The sequence below is a fragment of the Neodiprion lecontei genome, chromosome 4 (assembly GCF_021901455.1).
Source record: "Neodiprion lecontei isolate iyNeoLeco1 chromosome 4, iyNeoLeco1.1, whole genome shotgun sequence".
In the NCBI taxonomy this organism is placed as follows: domain Eukaryota; kingdom Metazoa; phylum Arthropoda; class Insecta; order Hymenoptera; family Diprionidae; genus Neodiprion; species Neodiprion lecontei.
In genome coordinates this window covers 39941912-39966108 of record NC_060263.1, presented here as the reverse complement: position 1 = coordinate 39966108, position 24197 = coordinate 39941912, and the positions used below count along the sequence as shown (strand labels likewise).

General features: G+C 37.6%; 3 protein-coding genes across 19 annotated transcripts in view; 2 read left to right on the top strand and 1 right to left on the bottom strand.

Moving 5' to 3' along the window:
* Positions 1-9847, top strand: part of LOC107221776 (pleckstrin homology domain-containing family G member 5) — a 164319-nt gene extending 154472 nt beyond the window's left edge. For 13 of the 15 annotated variants that reach the window (XR_006904012.1, XR_006904015.1, XR_006904013.1 and 10 more), the window contains 12 exons: positions 1208-1496; positions 2438-2583; positions 2665-2976; positions 4065-4214; positions 4291-4551; positions 5110-5364; positions 6015-6238; positions 6667-6846; positions 6916-7121; positions 7595-7824; positions 8227-8546; positions 8647-9847. Coding sequence is in view for 1 of the 15 variants with exons in the window: in XM_046738167.1 (XP_046594123.1) it covers positions 1208-1496; positions 2438-2583; positions 2665-2976; positions 4065-4214; positions 4291-4551; positions 5110-5364; positions 6015-6238; positions 6667-6846; positions 6916-7121; positions 7595-7824; positions 8227-8232 (2259 nt within the window). In the remaining 14 variants the exon portion in view is untranslated. Of the gene's footprint in view, positions 1-1207; positions 1497-2437; positions 2584-2664; positions 2977-4064; positions 4215-4290; positions 4552-5109; positions 5365-6014; positions 6239-6666; positions 6847-6915; positions 7122-7594; positions 7825-8226 lie in introns of all 15 variants that reach the window. The other 2 variants (XR_006904014.1, XM_046738167.1) reach the window with 2 other exon arrangements.
* Positions 9848-10405: 558 nt separating this feature from the next.
* LOC107221780 (serine/threonine-protein kinase STK11) lies at positions 10406-15297 on the top strand. 3 transcript variants are annotated; one of them, XM_046738170.1, is made up of 7 exons: positions 10406-10837; positions 11073-11193; positions 11616-11801; positions 11995-12131; positions 12533-12876; positions 13396-13444; positions 14361-14546. In XM_046738170.1, coding segments are annotated over exons 1-7 (1182 nt in total). In that variant the 5' UTR covers positions 10406-10493; the 3' UTR covers positions 14362-14546. The 3 variants fall into 3 exon arrangements, with proteins under 3 accessions (XP_046594126.1, XP_015516391.1, XP_046594125.1); XM_015660905.2 differs by lacking the exon at positions 13396-13444 and having other exon boundaries at positions 14361-15297; XM_046738169.1 differs by lacking the exons at positions 13396-13444; positions 14361-14546 and adding an exon at positions 13649-13786.
* Positions 15298-17554: 2257 nt separating this feature from the next.
* LOC107221781 (vesicle-fusing ATPase 1) lies at positions 17555-24007 on the bottom strand. Its single transcript, XM_015660906.2, has 10 exons — positions 23849-24007; positions 22972-23060; positions 22330-22554; positions 21603-22230; positions 21293-21517; positions 20900-21199; positions 20503-20793; positions 20193-20377; positions 19942-20100; positions 17555-19843 (listed from the first exon to the last, which is right to left on the bottom strand). Exons 1-10 carry the CDS (start codon positions 23870-23872, stop codon positions 19726-19728), a joined length of 2244 nt encoding a protein of 747 aa, XP_015516392.1. The 5' UTR covers positions 23873-24007; the 3' UTR covers positions 17555-19725.
* Positions 24008-24197: the final 190 nt, after the last annotated feature.

Below are 24197 nucleotides of genomic sequence, written 5' to 3'. Positions count from 1 at the left end.
TGGACAGGGCTTGTATACCATCAGCATTTATCAAACTTATGCATGTTACGACACCATATTAAATACAATAAACACTCACCGAAGGACTCCGTTTATGGACGAGGTAGCATAAAGATCCTTTAAAATAATGGGAGCCAAAAATTTCGAAGAAAAGTAAACCTCTGTTACAAACATATGTTCTCCGCAATAACAAGACTTTTCACAATCAATCCCTTACCAAGAAGGTCAGACACGCAAGTTCGAAGCAAGCACCCCCAAACCAACCAGAAGAAATTAGAAATTAATAGAATTTTCGTGCCGTCCTACTCATGCACGTTTTTGGCCAATCATAGTCAAAATATCTTCACCCATTCGACAACCATTAGCAACATTGCTACAACATCTAGACTGAAGTCACATGTTTTAGAACCTTTTAACCAGGGACAGAACAAATTGAACTGTGAAACGGAAGAGATCAACGATTGCACTGGTCTTTAAATAAATGAAATATCAATTTTACACACCGAGTGTCATAATATTCAAAATCCAACCTATTTCCAAGGTGTGGAAAGTTAGTGAAAGTAGGAGAGAAAATATTTCGATCAGGGCACAAATCAACGATTGAACTGTATTCGCACACCCGCAACACAATTGGAACTCTTTCAATCTTATGTGCATATTGAAAGCATTTGAAAAATGTTTAAAAGATAGCTGCTCGAATACTGAGAGTATAGACGAGGCGTACATTTTAACTGTCTGAATGCCAGAGTTAGCCAAGAAGAGCAATTTCAATATTGCGATATGTGCAGCTCCAGTTTCTCTGGCATGAAACTGATGGCAGTATTACCGAAGAAATGGCGCATGAGACATTGAAAAGTTGCCAGATCTAGGCAGCGTTATTGTCAGATAAGTAATAATAGTCTAGTGCATCTTTTCGTACATCCTATTTCACAGTACGGAACAATATGAGATTTTTCATTGGAAAAATGCATATCTTAGATACTAATATCCATACCGATACTTACATAGAAGACACCAACCAACGAACAATCATAGAAAACTCGGAATTCATGAATCTCAGAAATGGTCGATCTGCAGACAAGTTGTAAGTGAAAAGGGAAAAGTAATTCCAAAGAAGCGAGTTTCTCATCCTGAAACACAATTATTCCAGCCCACTGTCTACTGCTCATTCACAACATTTTTTCTCCATTTTCATAATCCAATCCAGCAGAGCTGCCGGGGCCGCAGCAGCCGATTCTTCAGCGTGTCTACGGAGGACTCGAGCGTTGACTCGGAGAATCCAGCCGTCGTCGGTTCCACACCCAGCGGAAAATCGTCCTCGGGGGCGGCGGGTCTCAAGGCCAGCAAGCAGCGGTGGAGTGGCTTCTTCACGAACACGAAGGGCACCAAGATGGAGTCGCTCGTTGAACAACTCAACGAGTACACCAAGCACGGGGTGCCACGACTCACCGACATTCAGCTACCCTACGTCGGCGAACGCGACGCTGACGAAGAGGGTGAGGATCACTTCATTCCCCCTATGCTGTCACTTTAACGTTTCTACTTGTTATGTGAGTTTTTTCTCAAGGAAAAGCATGTCAGCTGCATTCTCATAATGCTGATGGTGTCTTGCTGGGTGGCAAACGTTTGGTAAAGTCTGACTCAAGTGGTCAAAAAATGTTACAATAGCTTGACTCTGTTCTGAGACAGTGTAATTGCGTGAAAACGACCAATTCAACTGCCGAGATAAAGAATCAAAGGCTTTATACCACAGTTCCATGATCGCGATGTGATGGAATTGTATTTGATCTTCCATTACTGGTTGTACCCGTTAAGATCCTGTATGCATATATTGAAGATTCTGGTAATCGGAAGTTGAATATTGTTCACGTTTGGTAAGTGCTGAATTCAAACGGATTCAACGAACTTCAATATAATTGGTTTCAGTAGAAGTCGATGAGAACCTTGTGAAGTTGAGCCGATCGTTCAACTTCGGTTTTCAATGGCTCGAGTTCTAAATGGACCAAGAACCATCCGTTCTGATGTACAGTTAATCCTTCTCAATTTCTAAAATATTAAGGAACTGCAATTCAATGACGCTTTCTAGATTTTTGTCAATTGAAAGAGGACGAAACACAGTCAAAATTCTATTTCAATATAAAATAAACGGCAAGTAATACTGATTCACCATACTTGTAATATTTAATCCAGTACAACTTTCACCAGTACGAGTGATTGATATTATAAAAAATCCGACCGAAATATTTACGACGGTTGACACGGTATAAAAATACTCAGACATTATAGATCAGCGAACATCAATTTGGACTAATTGACAATAGCGTGACGTGCAGTGTATTGAACAGGAGACATCGCGCGACCCTAAATTAGGAACGAACCCGAAGTTGAAGCCGACCTTTCTCCAAATGTAAATTGAGTTAAATTGACATTCGTGCAGGTCTTTACGCCCTGGAGGAGGATTGGCGCGACATAGTGGAGGCCTCGGACCGACTGTCAGAAAAGCAACAGCAGCAGCAAACCGCACTTTGGGAGTTGGCGCAGACAGAGGTCGCCTACATCAGGACGCTGAAGGTGGTGACCGACGTAAGATCTCGTTTGATACTTGACATCGGCCCTCCTCAAAGTCGAGGAACTTGACCGCTGACCGCGCTGCTTTGTTTCCAGCTCTTCATGGCCTGCCTATGCAGCCTACAGGCCTGCGGTATCCTGATGGAAGTCGACAGGACGAAGCTGTTTGGTAACATTCCAGATATCTATGCCGCGAACCGATTTTTCTGGTGCGAACATCTTCTGGCCATGGTCAACGCGGCCAGAGTCACAAGGCTGCCTCTCGACCCCGGCGACCTTCTTCACGGCTTTGAGACCTTTGAACAGACCTTTGCACCCTACTCGAGATACTGCGCCGAGCAGAGCAGGTGCCAACAGTACTGCAGGGACCGTTTGAACGACAACGAATTATTTACGGCATATCTCGTGGTAAGCAGGATTTAAAAACCTGAAGTTGATTTATGTAGTCGGAGATGAAATAAGCAATTTCAATTCACCTCACGCGATTTCCGTAAGATAAAAGATGCCGTGAATTTGACTAACAAGGAAGTTATCCCAGGTCGATCTCTCCGATTAAATTTCTTTTGCAATAATGTTGTAGTAGACGAAAAACTAAGCGACAGGTATTTTTTTTTTTTTCTTCTGTACCACTAAACACTTTAAGAGAGTGAAACGGTTTCTTCTTTTCAATGACAAAATTACATTTTTCATTTCTCGTTATGAGAAAACTTTTCCAGTTGGATTGGTTGAAAAATATTATATTCTTGTGGGTGAAAGTGACAAATCTTTCCTCAACATGCCTTACTTTGGAGGGTGGGTTCAATTCCTTAAAGTGTTTAATGGCAGATAAAAAAAAAAATACATGTCCTTGTAACATGATTGTGTTAAATGAAATTATCTAGATAACGTATAGTACGGGTGATGGGTGCGTAAGTTAGAATTTGGGGTGCCTTCTCCACCCTTCCAATCTGTTCATCCCGTTTCATCCCCTTCCCCCGCGGACTACGTCAATAGAATTGTACCTACGAGCGAATCGGGGACCGTGGGGCAATTGTACGGGAAAATCCTTGGTATCCAGGATAACGTGGTAATAACACCGGCTGCGGTGTACAACTGGGTTGAAATTTACAAGCGGGGGACTCAAGTCTGCAAGGCATTTTAACCGCGAAGTACAAAAGTTCGGTGAACGTGAGGGCTTGCGGTGGAACGGGCTGGCTTAGGTAATACCGCAAGTACAGGACTCCCTCACCATCTCCTTATAGTCGAGGGTAGGAGTATTAAACGTCGGTGCGTCGAACGAGAGTCTCAGACTATTCGGAATCAGCTTGCTAGTAACAGCTGTCTGATCAGTACCTCGTTGAGCGACCCATGTCACATTGCTAAAAGAAATCTCATTGCAATTCATTCGTTTAATCTTCAAGTTTTATCGTACAATATTGTAAACGTTGTAAATTTCGAAGGGTATTAAGTCATTCGAGCTCTGACCATCACCTTATCTTTTCATGGTTCTCCTGCAGTGGTGCGAAACGCAAAAAGACTGCAATCGATTGAGGTTGCTGGACATTCTAGTGAAGCCAATGCAAAGGCTGACCAAATATTCTCTATTGCTGAAGGCCGTCCACAAGAATACAGAGCACGAGGAACAGCGGTCTGAACTTACGATGATGGTAAGCCATGACGTCCCTGATTCGGGAACGACGATGCTCGATCATTGACTGAAGTACGAGTTTCTATCTGTTGCAGATTAAATCCGTAGACAAATTCGTTGCTTCGGTAAACGCTGCTCTCAGACGAAGTGAGGAGACCGCTCGTCTGGCTAGCGCCGCTGCTCGTCTTGAAACTTACGAAGTCGTTGAGTCTCGAGACGAGGAGCTTGACAGATTAGTCAAAGCTCACAGCAACCTCGACATCATGACTACGCCGATGCCTGGGTGCCCGAAGGATGCACCGAGGACCCTTCTCAGAGAAGGGGAATTCAAATTACGGGACGGTGCCACGAGCAAGGTATGATTTATGAACACTGTTATTGCTTCCTGTGTATCCTGTCTCGGGTTACACACTGGATAGCACACTTGTCGAAATTTCAAGAAATGAAATATTTGACTTCTGAGTTGGCAGAAAATCCACATACACTGACTGTCAATTAGCCAAAAGTCGTAGCTCGGCCAACCATTCGTCTGCGAATGTCCGCACAAACGCCAAGACCAAGACAACGTCAAAAAACAATAATTGGATGTCACATGAAACTCGGTTTAATAATTTTAAAAATTTCAAAGCTTCGCTTTGACTATTTCTTGATGACCACAAGTCAATTTATAGTCAACTCGTACATTATTGACTGTCAATTGACAAGCTACAATTATTGGCTACAAATGCGTCTTCCTCGTCAGTCTTCGATCGGTTGACTTCATTGCCTGCCTCCGATAAGTTAAATCTGAGCACACCGTGTGCTATTTGGAACTAGTAGGAAATGTTACTAGAAAGTCCTTTGATTCGCTAATTGTAAACGTGCGATGGATTTTTCTTTCATTTCGTCTTATGTTACGGTTCCGATTGTTTTAGATGGAGGTGCGAGTCCTTTTGCTTACTGACATGCTGCTTGTATGCAAACCCTCAACGAAAAAGACCTCGTCAAGCAGCGGGTCTGGAGGAGGCGCGGCTGGTGGTCTCAGGATAGTCCGCCAGCCCTACGTCGTAGACCGCATCCGTGTAAACGAGCTCAAGGAACCATCCAGTCTGGGTCTGGTTTACCTTAACGACTACGGCGCAGCATGTGCCGCACTTATACTCAGCGCTGGGGAGCCGAAATTGGCCAAGGTAAGCTGATGTCCCACCTCTTATAACGCTTTCATGCCTACGTTTTTCCTTACATGCGATTCACTTGAAATTTTGCATGCGTAGGCTTCTGGGGTCTCCGATTACGAATCTAAACTCGAAATTCTAAAATTCAAAATTGCAGATCCAATCTGGCGGACAAACAAAGACCGTAAATAGAAAAATTTCAAAAAACTTCTATAGACATTCGGATTTTAATGGTAGATTAGCAGAAAATTATTTTTTTCGTGGGAAAATACGAATTTCAACCATTTGTTTACATGTCCTATTTTTGTACTAAATAAATAAACTTAATTTAGTATTTTTTTTTTTCACTAAGAAATATATCAGGGAACATGTGTAACCAAAAAACGCGGCAGTTGTTACCAGAAAAGTAGTTTAATAAATAAAAAGGTGGGACGCTGAGCGTTTTGCTCACTCATTTATTTATACACTCAGTAGTCGATGTATTCATTAACTAACAATTTTTCTATTATACATTTACTTCTTCAGCTGTTTCCGTTACCTCTTATCCTGAAATTTATTTAGGAACTCGTTGAGTGAACGAAACATTCGGTAATCATTTTTATAACACCTCAACCAAGCCATTTCTTCACCTATTTATTTAATGTTACTCGTTTAATTGTTTACAGTCCTGGGTCGAATCTCTTCGCAAGGCGCAACAGCAGTTTGCGCGAATGAAATTGCCCCCCGTGGTTGGTGCGGCAACAGTGCCGATCCTCCCTGTCAGCAGGCAAGCCAGCACCTACCTCGGAGACGGGGACTTTGACGTGGAAGATGCTGAAGGTGTGTTGGGTCGGACGCCTCGCGGAAGCAGCCGAGCCTCACGGGTCAGCAGTCTGGCCCACAGCCACAGGTACGAAGCGCACGGAGATTGAATTACTTATTGAATATGAAATCGAATGTTGCGAGTAGCCCAACTACGTATATAGAATCTAACGAGTATCCGGAGTATTCGAAGATAAATCTATTCCACCTGGGGGGAATTATTCTCCTTGAAAGCACAGTGAAGCACCATTTCCAATTCGTTTTTTATTTTTTTATTTATTTTTTTTTTTTCACTAGCCTTGTGTTTTTTTCTCACGGATTTACCTAGTTTTGCATATCCACTCCCAGCCCTCCTCGCCTCGTCTCGTAAGCTCGCGTCCGGGACGTACAGCGTTATGCCATGCAGATGTAGTGTTGGGATAGCACTGCTGTTATACCCTCCAACATCTTCCTACTCGACAAATTTACATTCGCATTTACACTTCCACGGTATTTTGACTCGTGGTTTTTGCACAGCGGAAGCATGGAGATGGAGGGCGTTTCTCCCGGCAGCAACAGCTTCGTCGCCAGCTACAATCCCAGCAGGAATGTCAGCGTCGAGACGAACGAACCTCCCCGTGCCTCCAGTGTGTCCTCGGAAGAGGGCGGCAGTGAACTTGCAGCTGCCGGGCACAATCTCAGGCCTCTGCAAGTCAGGTAAATTAAATTACGTCAATTTTTCTCCTCCCGCATGCGGACTTCGCTTCAATTCTTGTCCCGTTCCAGGCGCTCGCTCCTCTGCAAATCTCCGACGCCAAACACCCTCAGCGTCCAAGTACCGGCGTACTCGGGTCTAGGTCAGTCTTTGCCGAATCTGACCCTTGCAACGTCACCACAAACGTCAACCGTCTCGCCAACACCGCCTAACTCTCTCCTGATCGTTCCTCAGATCACCAAGAGCAAGGATACTCTCCTGTCTCCTGGACACAGAGGTTGGTCTAAATTTATATCATTCGATCTACCGTTTTGAGTTGAAAATTTGGTAACCACTAAGCGTCCAGTGATCATAACGTCGAAGATCAAGATTAACACCTTGTCCATTCTTAGTTCAAATAAACTTATTATAATTGGCTTGAGGAATACTAATAGACGGACCAGAAATTCATCAGACGTCAATGCACCAAACTTCTTGTTTCTTTCTAGACTCATTATTTCGAGGTGTTATAGCTCCTTCATGCGTTCTCCAAGTCAAGGTTGATGAAATTCTATACTGATAAATATAGATTATACTATTGCGTGATGTATATTGCCGCGGACCAGCGATCATTTCCGTGCTATCAATTACGAGTAACATAATATCCCAATATCCGTCCCCAATTTTTCGTCCCTTCACCTCGTTCCTCGTAAACGAGGTATTTAATCAACGTCGGATTACCAATAATCGCCCCCGACCTTATCGTCGCAGGAATATCGTACCCGCCTCCTTCACCACCGCGGGGCGCCCTGCGTAGGGCGTTCGCGGTACCGCAATCCCGGAACCCACCCTTGATTAAGACTCGGCATGTGAACGCCTCGGTCGTCGCCCAACCGGTGCAAACAACCGTGAGTCTTGACGCCGATGCCGCCGAGGAGAGACGGCGGAGACTCGAACCATCTCAGAGAATTACATCAGCGAGCAGCATCACCGAGGAAAAGGTGAGAATCCTAGTTTTATCGAAATTCCCCGAATATCGGAAACTATGAGGAAAGATAATCCAGTTTCCTGCAAAGAGAAGTCAAAAGACAGCAAAGCTTACATCGATCGATCCTACGCACATAAATGTTATCACGTAAACTCAATGCTGCATGTAAAAATCAAAATGGCTGTCGTTTACTCACTTGCGATTTTATTTTGACTATAAAATGGTATTTAGTTCTTGTGTGCTATTACCAACTATTTCAAGGTTCACATATTCATGGCAAGAATTTAGTTTTATCATCATTTTAATTTCAATTCGAATTTGTAGCTTGTGAATTGATTCGTATAACTTATGCTGCATTGATCATAAACATAATAATTTGATGTAAACATCCCCTGCGTCGTTGTGCCTCTTTCAGAAATGACCGGCATAAGGTGAATGATTAATTGTGAACATTGATCACCGCGAAGTGATCCTTGGAGGGGCAAACCGTTGTCGTTCGGGTTTACGACGCCCGGGCTTAGCGGCGGACGGATACCTGTGGATCCCGGCTCGTCGATGTTTCTGCACTGAAGTTGAAGATCGAAAGATTGAAATGTTTTTCACGCATCCGCTAGTGTGCGAGTGCTGCACACATTCGCACACGGCGAAGGCGTTTCGACTTAATAATCAACTGTTCAAATTCTCTCACTGTATTACCAAGCCTAAGAATTAACGCATCAAGCAATTCCGAAATCGGTAAGAATTAGCATAAACTTAATCCCGATGCATGCAGGTGATCAAACGCTGGAACCTTGCATTTCGCATCTATTAACATACCGATGTAATTCTTTTGCAGATTGGGGCCATTCGAAAACAACGTGAAATTTATAATAATAAATTATAGAAATTATATAATAAAATAATATACAACATATTATATATATTATATAACATAATTATAAATTTAGTGTAATAATATATCACTTAAATCTTCTAATTAGCATATTGTACTGTAGCAGAAACGTAGTTTTATAACGTTGCATCGGTTGAAAAAAAAACCAAACTTGACTCATGCAATTAAGCTGTATCTTAAGCAAAATCAAAAAGGCCTACGTAGTGTTATTAAAACTCTAAATAAATAGTCATTAGTATATAGATACTATATATTGCCTATAGCGGAAGTGTGATCACTAGAGAAAGAGAGACAGATATTTACAACTGTTAGCTATTTATTATTCAGCGGGCAATCGCCGCACGACACCTTCAATCATTCCATGCAACGTCTTAACACACGCTATTCAGTGAGTTTCGTGAGAAATTTTTCTCTCCCTATATCGAATAAAGTAATGGAGAACAAATGTTTCGCATTACTTAAACTCATCCCGATCATCCGAGTCATTTTCAATCTTTTCCAGAAGTATTTTCATCGGTATTAACCGTCATAAGCAAAATGATATTTACTCGAAATAGTGATCTGCGATCTATTTAGTTTATATTTAGAACGAGAATTGGTCGCAACGAAATACCCGTTATTCGCATGTGAGGACGATGTAAAATTGAACCGGCTTAAATAACTCTGTCCAAATAATATTATTATACTTTAAGTACAAATCCGACGGTATATATAATTGAAGATTAAATATGTACTGTCCACTTATATGGGGAAAAAAGACGACGTGGTATAGTTGTGATGATTTATAAATTATTATTATAAATACCCAAATAATGTAGTTAACTTATTATTTCTATAAATTATAAGTATAATCGTTTAAGGATACGTATCATAACTAGAGACAACATTCCAAAATAGGGAGGGGACCTCGTTTCCAATGGTTAACAATGGTATTGTAAATAATCTATTCTATCTCATTTACAACCATTAATTGTACTGCGACATTCGCACTTGGTTTATAGTCATCTTAATGCAGTACGTATTGTCTATCATTACACATACATATAATATATCAGCTATTATTAAGGCTGCCACGGAGGAGCCGATTGTAAAAGCCAGCTGCGTTTCTGTGTAACGAGACAAGAATATATCAAATAATTTATTACATTTCGTTTTCTTGACCCTATCACATGTTTTCCTGGCACAAACATTTTTCAGGAAATCGTGTTGAGACAACGTGCAAATCGCTGAGGAGAAAATTACTCCAATCTATCAGCAAATAGAAAATAAAAATATTTGCTTATTCAAATAATATGGTAATTCTATTTATTATCGTTCACAGGTATCACCTGCGGTGTCTGATAAATGCGGTTCGACTTGCGATTAACAAGTTAACAACCTCAACAGCAAAGCCTTGCAAGGAAATACTTCACTAAATAGTAGGGCTTTTTTTCATTACTCATTGAAGGTTTTTTTAAACGAATAGTACCTATCAATATTATATAGCTAGCATCTTATCCACCAATCATAAGAGATCAATGATTCTACCAAATGAGCACGCTGTACCGACGATTTTTGTAGCTAATTTTCAAGGTGCTTAAGCGATAAGGTTGAACATGCGCTTACCATCTAGTTACCTTTTATACTTCTGATTTTCTTTGCTAGGTGGCGCGAAATTTATTTACGTGTCCAGCGATGTTCCATCTCTTGGTATGAGGTGAGATTTCGGTACAACAATGATGTCGCCGGTGGTGTTTTAGGTTAACTTGTAAAAGATTTATGTAATTTAAGTGATATTCGGTGTTGTGAAAATGGACAGTAGGATCACAGTAGGTGATCCTGACGTCGAGGAGATAAATAATGAAATATTCAGCGACATAGAGCCAGTGAGGTGGGAGAACGACGATAGTAATTATGACTTGGACGATATCAACATGTTCTTTCACAGAGTGGATTCGGACCAAATAATATATGAGGAAAAAAAGAAAACATGTAAATTAATTGGTAAATATGTTATGGGTGACCTTTTGGGGGAGGGGAGTTACGGAAAAGTTAAAGAGATGCTCGACTCGGAAACCCTCTGTCGGAGAGCTGTTAAGATTTTGAAGAAAAAAAAACTCCGCAGGATACCCAACGGCGAACTCAATGTTCAACGGTGCGATACCATTTCACTTGCCAAAATTCAACATCTTATTGCCCTGCATTTTATTAATTTCATTCACTCTCTCTCCTTCTAGTTTAAATACAATTACTTGCTAATCATGGTTGTATCAATTCTTAATCAGTCGTTTCTCAAGCTTATGATGATTTTGAACAACTTGCATATTCGGCGTAGAGAGTTTTTAATCTAATTCAAGAATTAACCTCGATTGTTTTCGTCTCTGTTTTAGGGAAATTCAAATGCTGAGGATATTGAAACATAAAAATGTTATCGGGTTGGTGGACGTTTTATATAATCACGAAAAAGAAAAGATGTATTTGGTAATGGAGTTTTGCGTGGGAGGTTTACAGGTATACGCTTTCTGTTTCTCATTATTAAAATGTCTAATCCTAGAATTAATTTTCCATTCCAAAGGCCAATGCTTCAATTATTTCTAGCCGATGACATTCTGCCTCCTTTTTACAATCTTTGTATATTTGCTGTTTAAATACTGTTATATCAATGTAACGTATAAATTATGACTCCATTAGATCATTTTCACAGTAATTGGCACACCCTAGAATCGTTTGTAAGAAAGACGTTTATTCACACACGTTATGTCGAAATGAAATATAAAAACTGCATTAATAACATTTTTACTTATCGATGACTTTAAGAAAATCGTGTTTTTTTTGTTTATTTTTTTATTTTCCGCGCTTATAGTTGCGGGTAGAAGTTACAGAAATTGCGTAAGAAGGCCAAAACTTTTCCAACTTATCAGTATTATTTTCAGGATATGCTGGAAAGCACACCTCACAAGAAATTTCCGCTCTGGCAAGCGCACGGGTATTTTAACCAACTCTTGGACGGCCTTGAATACCTTCACGGCAAGGGAATCGTTCACAAAGATATTAAACCTGGAAATTTACTTTTGACGCTAGACGGTACTCTGAAAATTAGCGACCTCGGTGTAGCTGAGGTGTGTACGTTTGATTAGCTACACCTCTAATCGCTACATAATCGTTAGAACTAGATAGTCAAATCCTCACAGTGTACTAAAGCATTTTCACATCATTTTACTTTTTATATTTAGGTTATTTTCAAATAATACTTCATGCTGTAATTTCACACGCTATTGAAACTAATTACGTATACTTGAAATTTTTTTACAGGCCTTGGACATGTTTGCCAAGGATGACACATGCACGGCGGGCCAAGGCTCTCCGGCATTTCAACCTCCAGAAATTGCTAATGGCTGTGAAACATTTGCTGGCTTCAAAGTAGACATTTGGAGCAGTGGAGTCACTTTGTAAGTAATTACAGTTAGCGCTTTTGTTACTAAAATAATGCAACTCGTTATTGCACACTCTTGAGTCAAATTTCACTCTGCAAATTTTTCCGCATTATTATTTAAAACTACCTTGGCTTGAGTCTGAATTGAAACTGTACAGAAGCAAATCTGCAAAATTTTGAAGAAAATATTTCTATGTGGTTTTAACTAATACTTTGTAAAAATTTGTATTTACTCATGTATTCGACATCATGTAAATTTCGATATGCAATATGAAACCGACACAATACTTGTATTGTACGTCATATTTGGCAAACGATGTCTCGACTTACTTATTATTACGAGTTGAGTGTGTGTAAATAAATGTAACGTGTATGTATATTTATTTGAATAGTATGTTCAACTGTTCTACTTTGTAGATATAATATTACAACAGGCGAATACCCCTTCGAAGGGGACAATATTTACAAGTTATATGAGAATATTGGAAAAGGTGAATATAAAATACCAGAGGCTGTAGACAATTCCTTACGATCACTGTTAGAGGGAATGCTACAAAAGGAAGTCGACCGAAGATTTACGCTGCAGCAGATCAGGCAACATTCGTGGACATTGTGGAGACCGCCTAAGACACTGGAAGAAGTCCCTGTACCACCTCTAAGGGGTGATGAATGGCACACTATGACTGTTCTTCCATACCTTATAGAACACCATTATGGAGTCGAAACAAATCCTACCTATTACACAGAACATCAACTCAATGGTCAGTATTAAACATCATCATATGCGGTTTTTTTTTTTTTTCCTTTTTTACCTGCAATTAATATTATATGATTATCGCTCCAAAGGTCAGTATCTCGCATTACAAATGGCGTAAGACTTGAGACTTGTCGCGTCACAATTATACACCACTTAGACTTGCTAATAATGAAAACCTTGAGCGTCATATAATACACAAATAGGCTTGTATGCATATAATTTACTATTTATTGCTGCAATAAGTCACTTATACAATCAACGCTATGTAATAACAACAAACTTATATACGTAGCTGTAAACATATCGAGAGATTATATGTTTCCTTTTTTCTTCAATTTTGCATTATAATTCATACGCTTCTCGTCAACCAACTAATTTTTAATGAAAGCGTTTCTTTAATCTTTATTTTTCTCTTGCTTTCCTCAGTTTCACTCGCAAAGATCATATTAGCTGAGCTTTTTTAAGAAAAAATTAATTTAATCTTTTTTCTGTCGTGCTACATTGAATTGTTTTAATTGGGTAGATTCATACAAATTGCTTGTAAGCCCAGATTGGTGGCCCCCGCACAATTGGTAAGTCCCAGACATTACGTGCACCAATGATAAGCACGCGGAGTGTGCATTCTGCATTTGAGCTACATACTAACAACTAGTACAGACTGAGATAGTATAAAAATTGCTGCATCATAGACGATTAATATCAGTTAAATTCAACCGGAATCTTGTGTTACATCCATACTCTGCAAAACCTCTTGACACACAGGTTTTGCTTTTCAGATTTAGGCCGAAGAGATGAGAGAAAGCGTTTGTCGCCTAACTGTATTGTATTATTCTTCTCAAAGACATGCGTCATTCTATAACACTGACATATGCGTAGCTGGTTTCAGTTTTGGATTCTGGATTTTTCAATAAGCGGTACTATTATTCTATTCACTCTTCTTAGCACCCCGTGTCCGTCGTATCGATCCTAAATTCACCTTGTATTTTTGAGAATCTTTTTTTAACAATAGGTGGGGTATTTTTTATTAACAAATCGCTCGTATCGTCTCTCTTTTACTCAACTAACACTTCGAAACTGTCAAACGAATAACTTTTCAAACTGACTATTATGAATTTGTTTATAGATGAACATGTGTTTTGTAAGTTTTTTTTTGCACCCTGGTATGTCATGCCGTCTGTTTTGACTTTTTAATCCTCAACCCTGTACCTATTTTCATTCTCAATCATCGGTGATAATTTCCATTTTTTATTCTTCGCCTACCCAATCATAAATTATTTATCAGTGTTCATATTTTTTCAACCCGTCATCATATCCTACTTGTAATTCTTTGTGCTAACATTTAGTTTGGTGATGATATCCTCAGGTTTCATATACTTTGTCCATGTTTTAACATTGAGTTTATATATTGCGATTGTAAAACGTCCCATTACTTTACTGAATTTTACTTGAAACATGATCATTCGTTGTTAATTGTAATTTTTTTTATAGAAGAAAGAAAACTCCAGGAATTGGACAGAAGTATCGGAGATCAAAAAGAGGCGTGTAATAGTCATATCAAACAAATTGGTCACCACGGAAAGAGAAGATGGCGTAAACCGATATCGTGTATCAGCGTAAAGAAATTTCCATCTTGTAAACCATCGTGATTCATTTTAATATATATGTCACCAAGTATTCTTACTGACTGTGTCAGTTGTTATGTAATATTTTCTCTATCTTGGAGATGGGACTGGAAATTATATTTACCGACTGCGGAAAGAGTGGAGAATGCGAGAAATGATACAGAAAATATGCGTTTCATGCGACCAATTTGAAACGCGGTTTGACGTGATGGTAATTATTGATTAAAATAATTCAGAAATATTATGAATTATCAAATAATTACGTCAAAGATTTTTACAAGTTATTTATTGTATTTTTATTTACTTTATTCGGTCAAAACTTGAGGTAAAAAAAAAAAACTTGAAATTTAACGATGTGTTAAACGATCCTCTATTCGCATCTCAGCACTCTTTCCGAATCTACTCAAGCATTCTACTTTTCGTTGAGGTATTTGTTGACTATTTTTTTTTTTTTTTTCGTTCAAGATAAAAATCGTACCTCCTTAGAAACTCTGACTTGTAATTAGCTGTCGAAAGTTAATATTTATACATCATGAATCCCCTTCTAAATCACACTGTAATATGTTTCAGGCGCAAAACTGCATACCTATATTAGATTATCTACTTCGATCATATTCGATAAAACATATTACTTTTATGACAGGAATCGCTGCAAGAACGACAAATCTCTGATATAAACAAAATTAAAAAAAAAAAAATTAATAAACAATTAATCAAAAAACTCGAGCTGTTCTATGACTGCCAAAAATTTTAACGTATAAATCAGTAAGAATAAAAAAGTTTTATATTTAATTTAATCAGAATCTGCTGTGCTGATATAATTATAATAAATCAGATTAAATAACGTGACCGCTCTTTGAACGATTATAAATCTCACTTTACTTTTGTTTGCAAAAATGGTTCAACCATTTGTAATCATATCCCAAACCGATCAAGTTGTAAGTTTTTTTTCTCTTAAAATTCACAATAATTCGTGTACAAAAAAAAAAAAAAAATTAAAAAAAATCTCTGTACTGATACTGAAGTATAAAATAATAATAAAAGAGTGTAATTGAATTATTTATTCATTCGAATGATTTGTACGAAAGACAGAAGAAAAAAAGTAGAAGGCTAATTTCTGTAAAAAGTACATAATAATAATAACAAGAATAATAATAATAATAATAATAACAACATGTGTACAAATTTTATGTTTACTGTTTCATTTCGTTTAACTGATTATCGTCCGTTCGTTGGTAAATCTGTTCTTTAGAATAATAAATTCAAATTACGTAAGTACTGTTATATATTGCAGGGTGTTTGGTAACAAAAAATTACAAGTGTGAATACTTCGTAGTGTTCAACGTAAAACTTGACGATATAAACAACGTTAAAGGTGTATATTTTATACCTGAAATTGTGCCGATTGCATAGTTTTGTAAATTGGCTGTGCAAATAATCAATGGTGCCAGTAGAATGTAGATTAGGAAATGCTTATAAATTAAGTTTGGATAGTAAGTGACGATGTTCTCATTAACGTAAATATGTTTTACCTTTACATAGAATTCTGTATCCGCAAAATCTTAACACAAGAATTCTAAATTCTTTCATTCACGTATCATTTCCAATTCCATTAGATAGGTAAGCGTAAAGTTTGACGAATATTTTCCCGATTTCAGAAAAAACGTCTGTTATCGGTTAACAGAGTGCAAAAATAGTAAAAATCGATACAGATATGAATACTTAACATCATCTTTTAATTAATTTGTTACCAGATACTTTCCAATACGTATTGCTTAAACACTGATGACCAATATCTCTGTAATTATTATTTAAGTATTAGGTAACAGAAAATGTTTTTTTCTCGCCTTTTATTGTATTTATCGAGCATGGCCATACAAATTCACGTATATCTGTGGAATATAAGTCGAAGTATACCGTAATAATTAGATAAATTTTCTGCCTACAAGACTGTGGCAATCCGACTATTCACGAATCATATAGCAATAATAATGAATACTTTTATAACATACACGCTGTAAGTAACGTGTCCACTCGACATAATTCTCTTGAAAACAATCAATGAACAATCGCATAATATTTTGTCAATCGCATTCGCGATACTATCAAGTCCTGTGCACAATCTTAAAAAATCATTTTCCCAGTTTCCCTAGCTGTGAAGTTTATTTTACGTTGTGGCCATGCTTCGAGATATCTCAAGGTGTTTAACGAAATGTTATTACAAAGACGAGATTGAAATCTAAAAACGTTTGAGAAGGTCTCGATAGCAGCTTCGCTGCGTGAGATGTGCCATATAAATATAATAACATGCTTCGAAAATAATTAAATAAATAAAACTGAATTTGTGTTTTAGCGTAAGAATGATTAAATTTGTTTTATAATGTAACGTATAGACAATGTGACCATAAATCGAATACTCAATTTAAAAATCGTACCGTTATGCAGGTATCATACCAAGGCAAAACTGGATATTGGGAGTTATAAAGTATGTGCAGTTGTAATTTACTGTTTCACAAATTGCTGATTTATGATTGAGTATCACGTAACTATTTATAATACGTTATAACTGAGAGAAATAAGATTCAAATATTAGTTGTTGCATGAGCGTTTTAAAAAAAAAAAATTAATTATCTTAAACAAACATAAACATGTTAAAAAAAATAATTAATATATGTAACGACTAAAAAAAAAAGATGTAAAAAAAATGTGTATATTCAGTTGTAAATTGTAATTGTAGCAAACGAAGAAAAAAAACAAATTCATATAATATTTTTATTCATTATTCATTAACTACATACAAACACACACATGGATACATTGAAAGCTAAAAATATATCTGACGATTCCTATGTAATTTGTGTTTTCTTGTAATCATTGTTTACTACCCTAAAAATAAGAATTTACTTCAATCTTCGATGGAAAATATCGGTTTTTGAATAAGGAGTAATAGCTCTGGCGAATATTGGATGTCCAGGAAATTATGTAAAACTTGGCCAATTCAAATTTCTCATGTGCTTCCTTAGTTTCTGCACAACCCATTTTCGTCAGAGAGGTGAGATGTAATATGATACTGACTTTATTTTATTTATACACAGACATGTTAATATTAATACATCGAGAAATATGAACACTAAGAGATAGTAATATCGACAACAATATTAATCAAACAATTTCTCGTGTTTGAACATTACTACTTGTTTTCCTTCGATTCTTTTTTTTTATGTCACAAAGAACTAGTTGAATTTATACATGAATAAGTACTATTTTCATTTCTATTGTCTACAATGTCTAAATTCTTATTTTACATGATATATTTATACGGAAAATCAGGAACTTGGGATAAATTTCAGTGCTCAACTGAACTTTGTATCAGTCATGACTGATACTCGTGAAGATTAAATATATGATATACAATATTCTGTATTAATCATGGAAAAAAAAAACAAATCAATAAAATTTATATAATTTTTTGTAAAATGTAACAAAGTACGTACATGGGTTATAAAAAAATATTCAATATTTAAAAAATCTGGAATGATTATACGGTAAAATAATCAGTTCAAAAAATACTATGGCTGCATAGTAAGAAGGAAGTTATTGAATATTGGCAAGTCTGTATCATTAGTTTTGTACAGACTTTATCTTTTTCGTACCTTAGACTCAAATTCAATTACTGTAACCAAGGTGGTTTTGAACGTGAAAACTACATTTATAGCTTTCAAAAATATTCGAAACTGCTTTTGTTCCAGAGACAGGCGTAAAGACAAGTTGCTAAATGAATCATTTCATGTCTTCAGTCCCAATGCTATACTATTAAATTTGTTTCCGTTAACAATTGGATACGTGAATTGGAAGAAAACGGCAAAACTGAAATAGTATAGAAACTCGCTTTGCACTTTCTTATACGCCGAAAGTTCTGCTTGTAATTGACAGAAGCTTTCTGTTCACTCGAAAATACATGATCTGTACGTACATTTCAGGCACATGCGTTCTTACCGATTACACAATTTTTAAATAAGCAAAGTATCAATTCATCGAGAATATAAGGTAAAGTACAAAAAAATAATTACATAGATTACGTATTGTTCAAGTGTGAGATATTAGATACGTACAATGTCGAGAAAATCAATTTATATCAAGTTTTTCAAAAGTTTTTAATGAAGTAGCAAAAATCAACAAGTGTATAATATTAAAGAAGAAGTTTCTTTCAAGTTACTTTCCTACCAAGTTATGTTTAGGCTAATTATTACTGGAAGGTACACCGAAGAATCGATAACAATTTCGGACGATCGCTTTGAAGGTTGTAGTTAAAAGCATGTAATACAACGTACAGTACTCGAATAACTTATTCCTACAAAGACGAAGATATTTACGGTTTAAAAGTTGATGACAGAAGCAGTCTGCGTTACGGCAGTATTTTACAGAAATTCACACTACATAGATTATCAAGTCTTTTCTAACGTTCATCTATATAATATGCTTCATATATATATATTTAAATACATAATTATCATTAATATAATATATTCTCTTCAGTATATTGTCTCGCGTTTGTTGTTGTCAAACACAACAGCGAGACAATGCATAAAAATATCCTAGTCTCAAGTCCTGCGCAAGAACGAGCTATAATTAATACTTTGCTCTAGTTATGGTTAAACAATGAACAAAAAATGTAAGTTTTCAACAATTAAGATTTCCTCGGTGTTTGACAACCGACTAACGATTTCAACATTATGACTAAAATCGAGTCTAATTACAATATTTTCCATCATTGGAGGCATCGTGTAACAACAAATAGCGCAAAAAATTGATTATATCGATATACGCGATTTAATCAATCAAAATGCGATTGATAACAACAAAGTACGGGGCATCATATCAATAATTAATAAAACTTTTCAAACAATGCGTTACGCTAGCTTATGCAACACCCATGCTAACATTGGTATAAATAAATACATCTCAGTGAGAGATTACGAAATTCTCTGGAATGCTATATTACATTTTAATTATGTAGATTTCTGTGAACAGACGAACTAACGAAGGATGAGAATTCCGTGATTAGTAAATATCGTACGTCTCCGAGATTCGGATTTTATTAATAGATTAGTGCCAAGTGCTAATCTACAGAAAGCATATTAGCATGAGTTTTCATCTAAATTCGCTAATTACAATAATAATGATTTGCTTAGCCTAATAATAATTTAAATTTCTCGCCTAAGTTTACCCATCTACTCTAGGCCACCCTCCTCTTCTAACTTCGACAAGAACTTTGGCACCCTGTAATTAGCTTCTGTTTGTCTTGCCATGTCGATAAGACCCAACAACTTCTTGATACCGATGAATATGCTGTAATGATGAATCGATACAAAATTTCATTATTGTATTGTATAAATTTTTTATATGAAAATAACCATGTGCAATATAATTTATATATCTGATCTTACCGATGACCTTGGAGTTTAGCGTGCAGAGACGAAAGTTCTTCCTTTGAGAAAAGATCCGCCTCTTCCAATACAGCCAGAAGATGATCAGAAGTCGACAAGTTGGGTACATGAAGAACAGTGCTGAATGCCGACAGCATCTCCATATCTTCCATTACACCTCTACAATTTGAAATGTTAGATAGATTATTGATTATATTTAACCACCTACAATTTATTGCTACTCGTTCAGCTTGTTTTTTCAGATTTCAAACCTGCGACTCGTTGTGCATAAGATGAGCAGCTTGCGACCACGCGGAGGTTCCTTCTTTAGAAGCACCAACAGCGCTTGGAGAGTTAAATTCGAGTATCGTGGACCAATTGGACCATAATCCAGAAGCCGTTCGATGTTGTCGACCAAAATACAACTGAGTTGTGAACGATATGCGTCGTCGAAGATCTGAAATTTTATAGCAAAGGTACAACTTTTTGCAAACAACTATTTATTTTGACATCTCACAATACTTTCAATTTGAATTTGATTGGGATCCAAAATGCATGATAATATCGTGAGTAAAAATGCACCTTTCGAATGGACAGACACTTTGCAGATTCGGTGTAGCCCACCATGTCTTCCGGTGTGCAAACTTTGACGAATGGGAAGTCGGAGTTTTTCGCTATGCGTGCAGCAAGTGCAGTCTTGCCACTGTTTGGCGGTCCCTCCAATAGAACGGAAACGAGACCAGAACCTTCGGAAGCACGAGCTTGCTGAATATAAAGTGAACCGTCTGCAAGTATCTCTGCAACTGGCCGACCCCAGTTGATAATTCCACGTGTTAACAAATGATCCAACGCATCAGCGCTAGTACCAAATGCCTGTAAATTTTGTTCAACTATACAAAAAAATCCATTTTTTGCGGCAATAATTTGAACAGTGTACAGAGTACAATCAAAATTGCATGTTCTTAACGTTTTTACTCACAGGTTTGATGTCATTTTCCAACGCGTGAAGAAAATCGCTCCTGCCGACCATGAGCTTCTCCATTGCTGCAGGATCGACTTCTACCTTGCTTGACGCCTTGATTAGCCTGTTCATAGCCGTGCTCTGCGCAGCTCTTACCAAACCTTCCAATTCTGCACCACTAAAATTTTTTGTCAGAGTTGCCAGTTCTTTCAGGTCCACATCAGGTGCAATCTTCTTGTAATCTCGCATTCTGGACGTGTGAATGTTCACGATTTGATATCTACCATGTTCATTCGGCAAGCCAATTTCCATTTGAACCTGATAATGGTCAAACAAAATTTACGGTTTATGGAAAGAAGAGTGAACCTTAAAAAGTCCGCTTCTACAATCAGCAACTTGCATCCCTCTCACCTCCAATCTGCCAGGTCTCAACAGAGCCTCGTCAATCATGTCTCTCCTGTTCGTCATCCCGATGACAAGAATGTTGTTTAGCTGCTCCACACCATCAATCTTCGCAAGCAACTGGTTGACAACAGTGTCGTGAACGCCGGTATTTCCAGCGACGCTACCACGAGATTTGCAGATAGCATCGATTTCGTCAAAGATTATTATGTGCAGTCCACTGTTTGGCCCCAGCTGAAAGATTAAGTAGAATTCGTGAGGTCAAACCTGTATCTTCTATTGATTTCCTGAAAAATTGTTACAAATATGAGGAACATACCCGTTTTTCTTCGTCTTCAGCATCAGCGAACAGTCTTCGGATATTCGCTTCACTCTCACCAACGTATTTATCCAGGATCTGCGGCCCGTTAACGATCTTGGGTTCCCTCGCGTTTAACATTGTTCCTATCTGCCGAGCCATCAAAGTTTTACCGGTACCTGGCGGCCCGTATAAAAGAATTCCTTTCACGTGCTTACATCCAAGCTGCTCGACGACTTCAGGAGGAAATACTCGTGATGCAAAGGCTCGACGGAATATGGCATTGAACTCTTTGTCCAAGCCACCGATTCCCATTTTCTGGAAATCCCAGTCAGGATTGATGATCGATTGTCGAACAACTCTTCCCTTAGCTTTTCCAGTTAAATTCAAGCTCGAATTCTCAGCTTTTTCAAATTGGATCATCGTATCACCTAGGCATCGTCCCATTTTTGTCTTTCTTGGCTTTGCGTCCTGCCCTGATTTTATAGCTGCAATGTCGGCTGCCTCCAAACTTTTGATCACAAGTCCAAGCATCTTTTTATCTTGAAATTGGAATGCCAACTGCTGCCCGACTGTAAATGCTTGGCCTGAGAACTGCAGCAGAAATTCCTTCGCCATTAGTTCCGTGTCATATGGCTCCAGTGTCGTTCTGAAAAATAGTTTCATTCAATTCCATTGATTTATCCATGGTTTGCTTTTGAAAAAAGTTAAACCTAAAGCTGTAAGTTTCATTATTTCTAATACTCACGTTTTCTTTTGCAGGAAGTCGGCTTCGACGACGATTGTGCAGAGGAATTCAGAGCTCGATGTTGGGTCAAAGTGATAAGGACGAACTTCGATGTCCTGATTGAGGGACAGTGTTGCCCATTTACGTTGAGGCAAGCTGAAGCCGACTGTTCCACGAGGTATGTCATGATGGGTCTTTACCGTGAAAACGAAATGCTGATTTGGACCTGTAGTAACTTCGATGTGCCTGAGACAATACACATTGTTAAATCTTGCGAATCGAATCCGAATTAGATTACATTTGACAATTGTGGTAAAAAGAAGGTGTAGTGAGATTGTACTTCGTTTGCGGACAATTCAAATATCCTGATTAATGACAGAACCATTGCTAGAAATGAGGGATTGACAATAAACTATTTGGTTTATAGATCATCAGCAAAACAGAGGAAATGAAGAAAGTGAAACGAGTTTCAGAAAATTTTGGATCTTCAGTTGTACTGCCATGTATCAAGTTTTTTTCAATACAATTCCAAACAAACTTGATTTTTCAAAAAATAATTAAGTAATAATTAAAACTTCATTGTTATTACTACACCAGCTTTCTTTGATTGCTGTAATAATTAATTCAAGCATAATTTAAGCAAATCGTAGGCAAACTACTCACTTTATATCATCTGGAAAATCATCACGATTTATCACAGCACAGTTGGAGAGGCTGAGCTCGTCGGTAGGACACTTGATCGCTTTCATTATCTATGAAAAATGTAATATTGTTAGTAACAATAAATCAGACAAAATAAACGAGAAGCTATGGCCAAGGTTATAAAATTCAAGTTGAAATCGCTGAGCGACAGTGAACTTAGGTAAAGATTAGATAAGATTTAATGATGAAAGTAAAATTGATTGGGTTCAGAATTCGCAGAACATTGATTTTATATGTACACCCACAAGTTTGGGAATTTTAAATAGAAATTATGCCAGCTGGTCGGACAGTTTGAGTAGCTATTTATAAATATTCTAAAATACATGTCACACACTGTCAAACTGATTCAAATAAATAATATTTGGCGGTGAGGAAATGGTATAACGATATAAGAGTCACTTGGTGCATTGCACATGGTTCATTTATTTGACTGAAATTCGACTAGTAAGTATATTTAAGCAAATATCGTCACGAGGCGTGACTGCAGGTGAGGAAAGGATGAATTAGATGTGATAAACGTCATTTTTACTAATCAGAAAAAAAGATTAAACAGAAAACCTTTTTTGTCGCGCGCGATAGTTACGGAATCAGGCTTCAAATACGAAGGTGATTTTCGAAGAAATTATTTATCCGGGAATGAACTAATAGCTCAATAAATTCAACGTGACATAAGCTGCGACTGTAATCAGGATTATTGACGTTTCAGTTGCGCCGAAGGGGCGTGCGTTATTTTGTGCAGCAAACGCTCGTAGGATTTATGATCGCAAGTATGATGTTCCTTTGTGTTCGTAATTCAGCGATTTAACGTGTAATTAACAGATCTTAAGCAACAACTTACCATGCCCGGCATACTTTTTGACATAAATACGATAAACTTAGGCTCCTGCTTCTATAGAACCCGCAATGCAGACAGTTCTGTTCTCTTTTTTTTTCCCTTCCCAGCAATCTGAATGCGATCAAGCTTCGAACTGAAGAGAGTATCTAGAAGGAGAATCAGTGATCACGTCAGCATGCTGGGCCACCATAAAACTGTAACTAGAGAGAACAGCCTGCGCGAGTCGCTTGCGTCCCGTGAGTGTTGGCGCTCTCTCATATCATTCGTTTCATAGAGCCAAAGAGCCTGAAAGAGCCTGAGAACCATAGACTTTTATGATGAGAACCCGTTACAGGGTGCATTTTCACGGGCA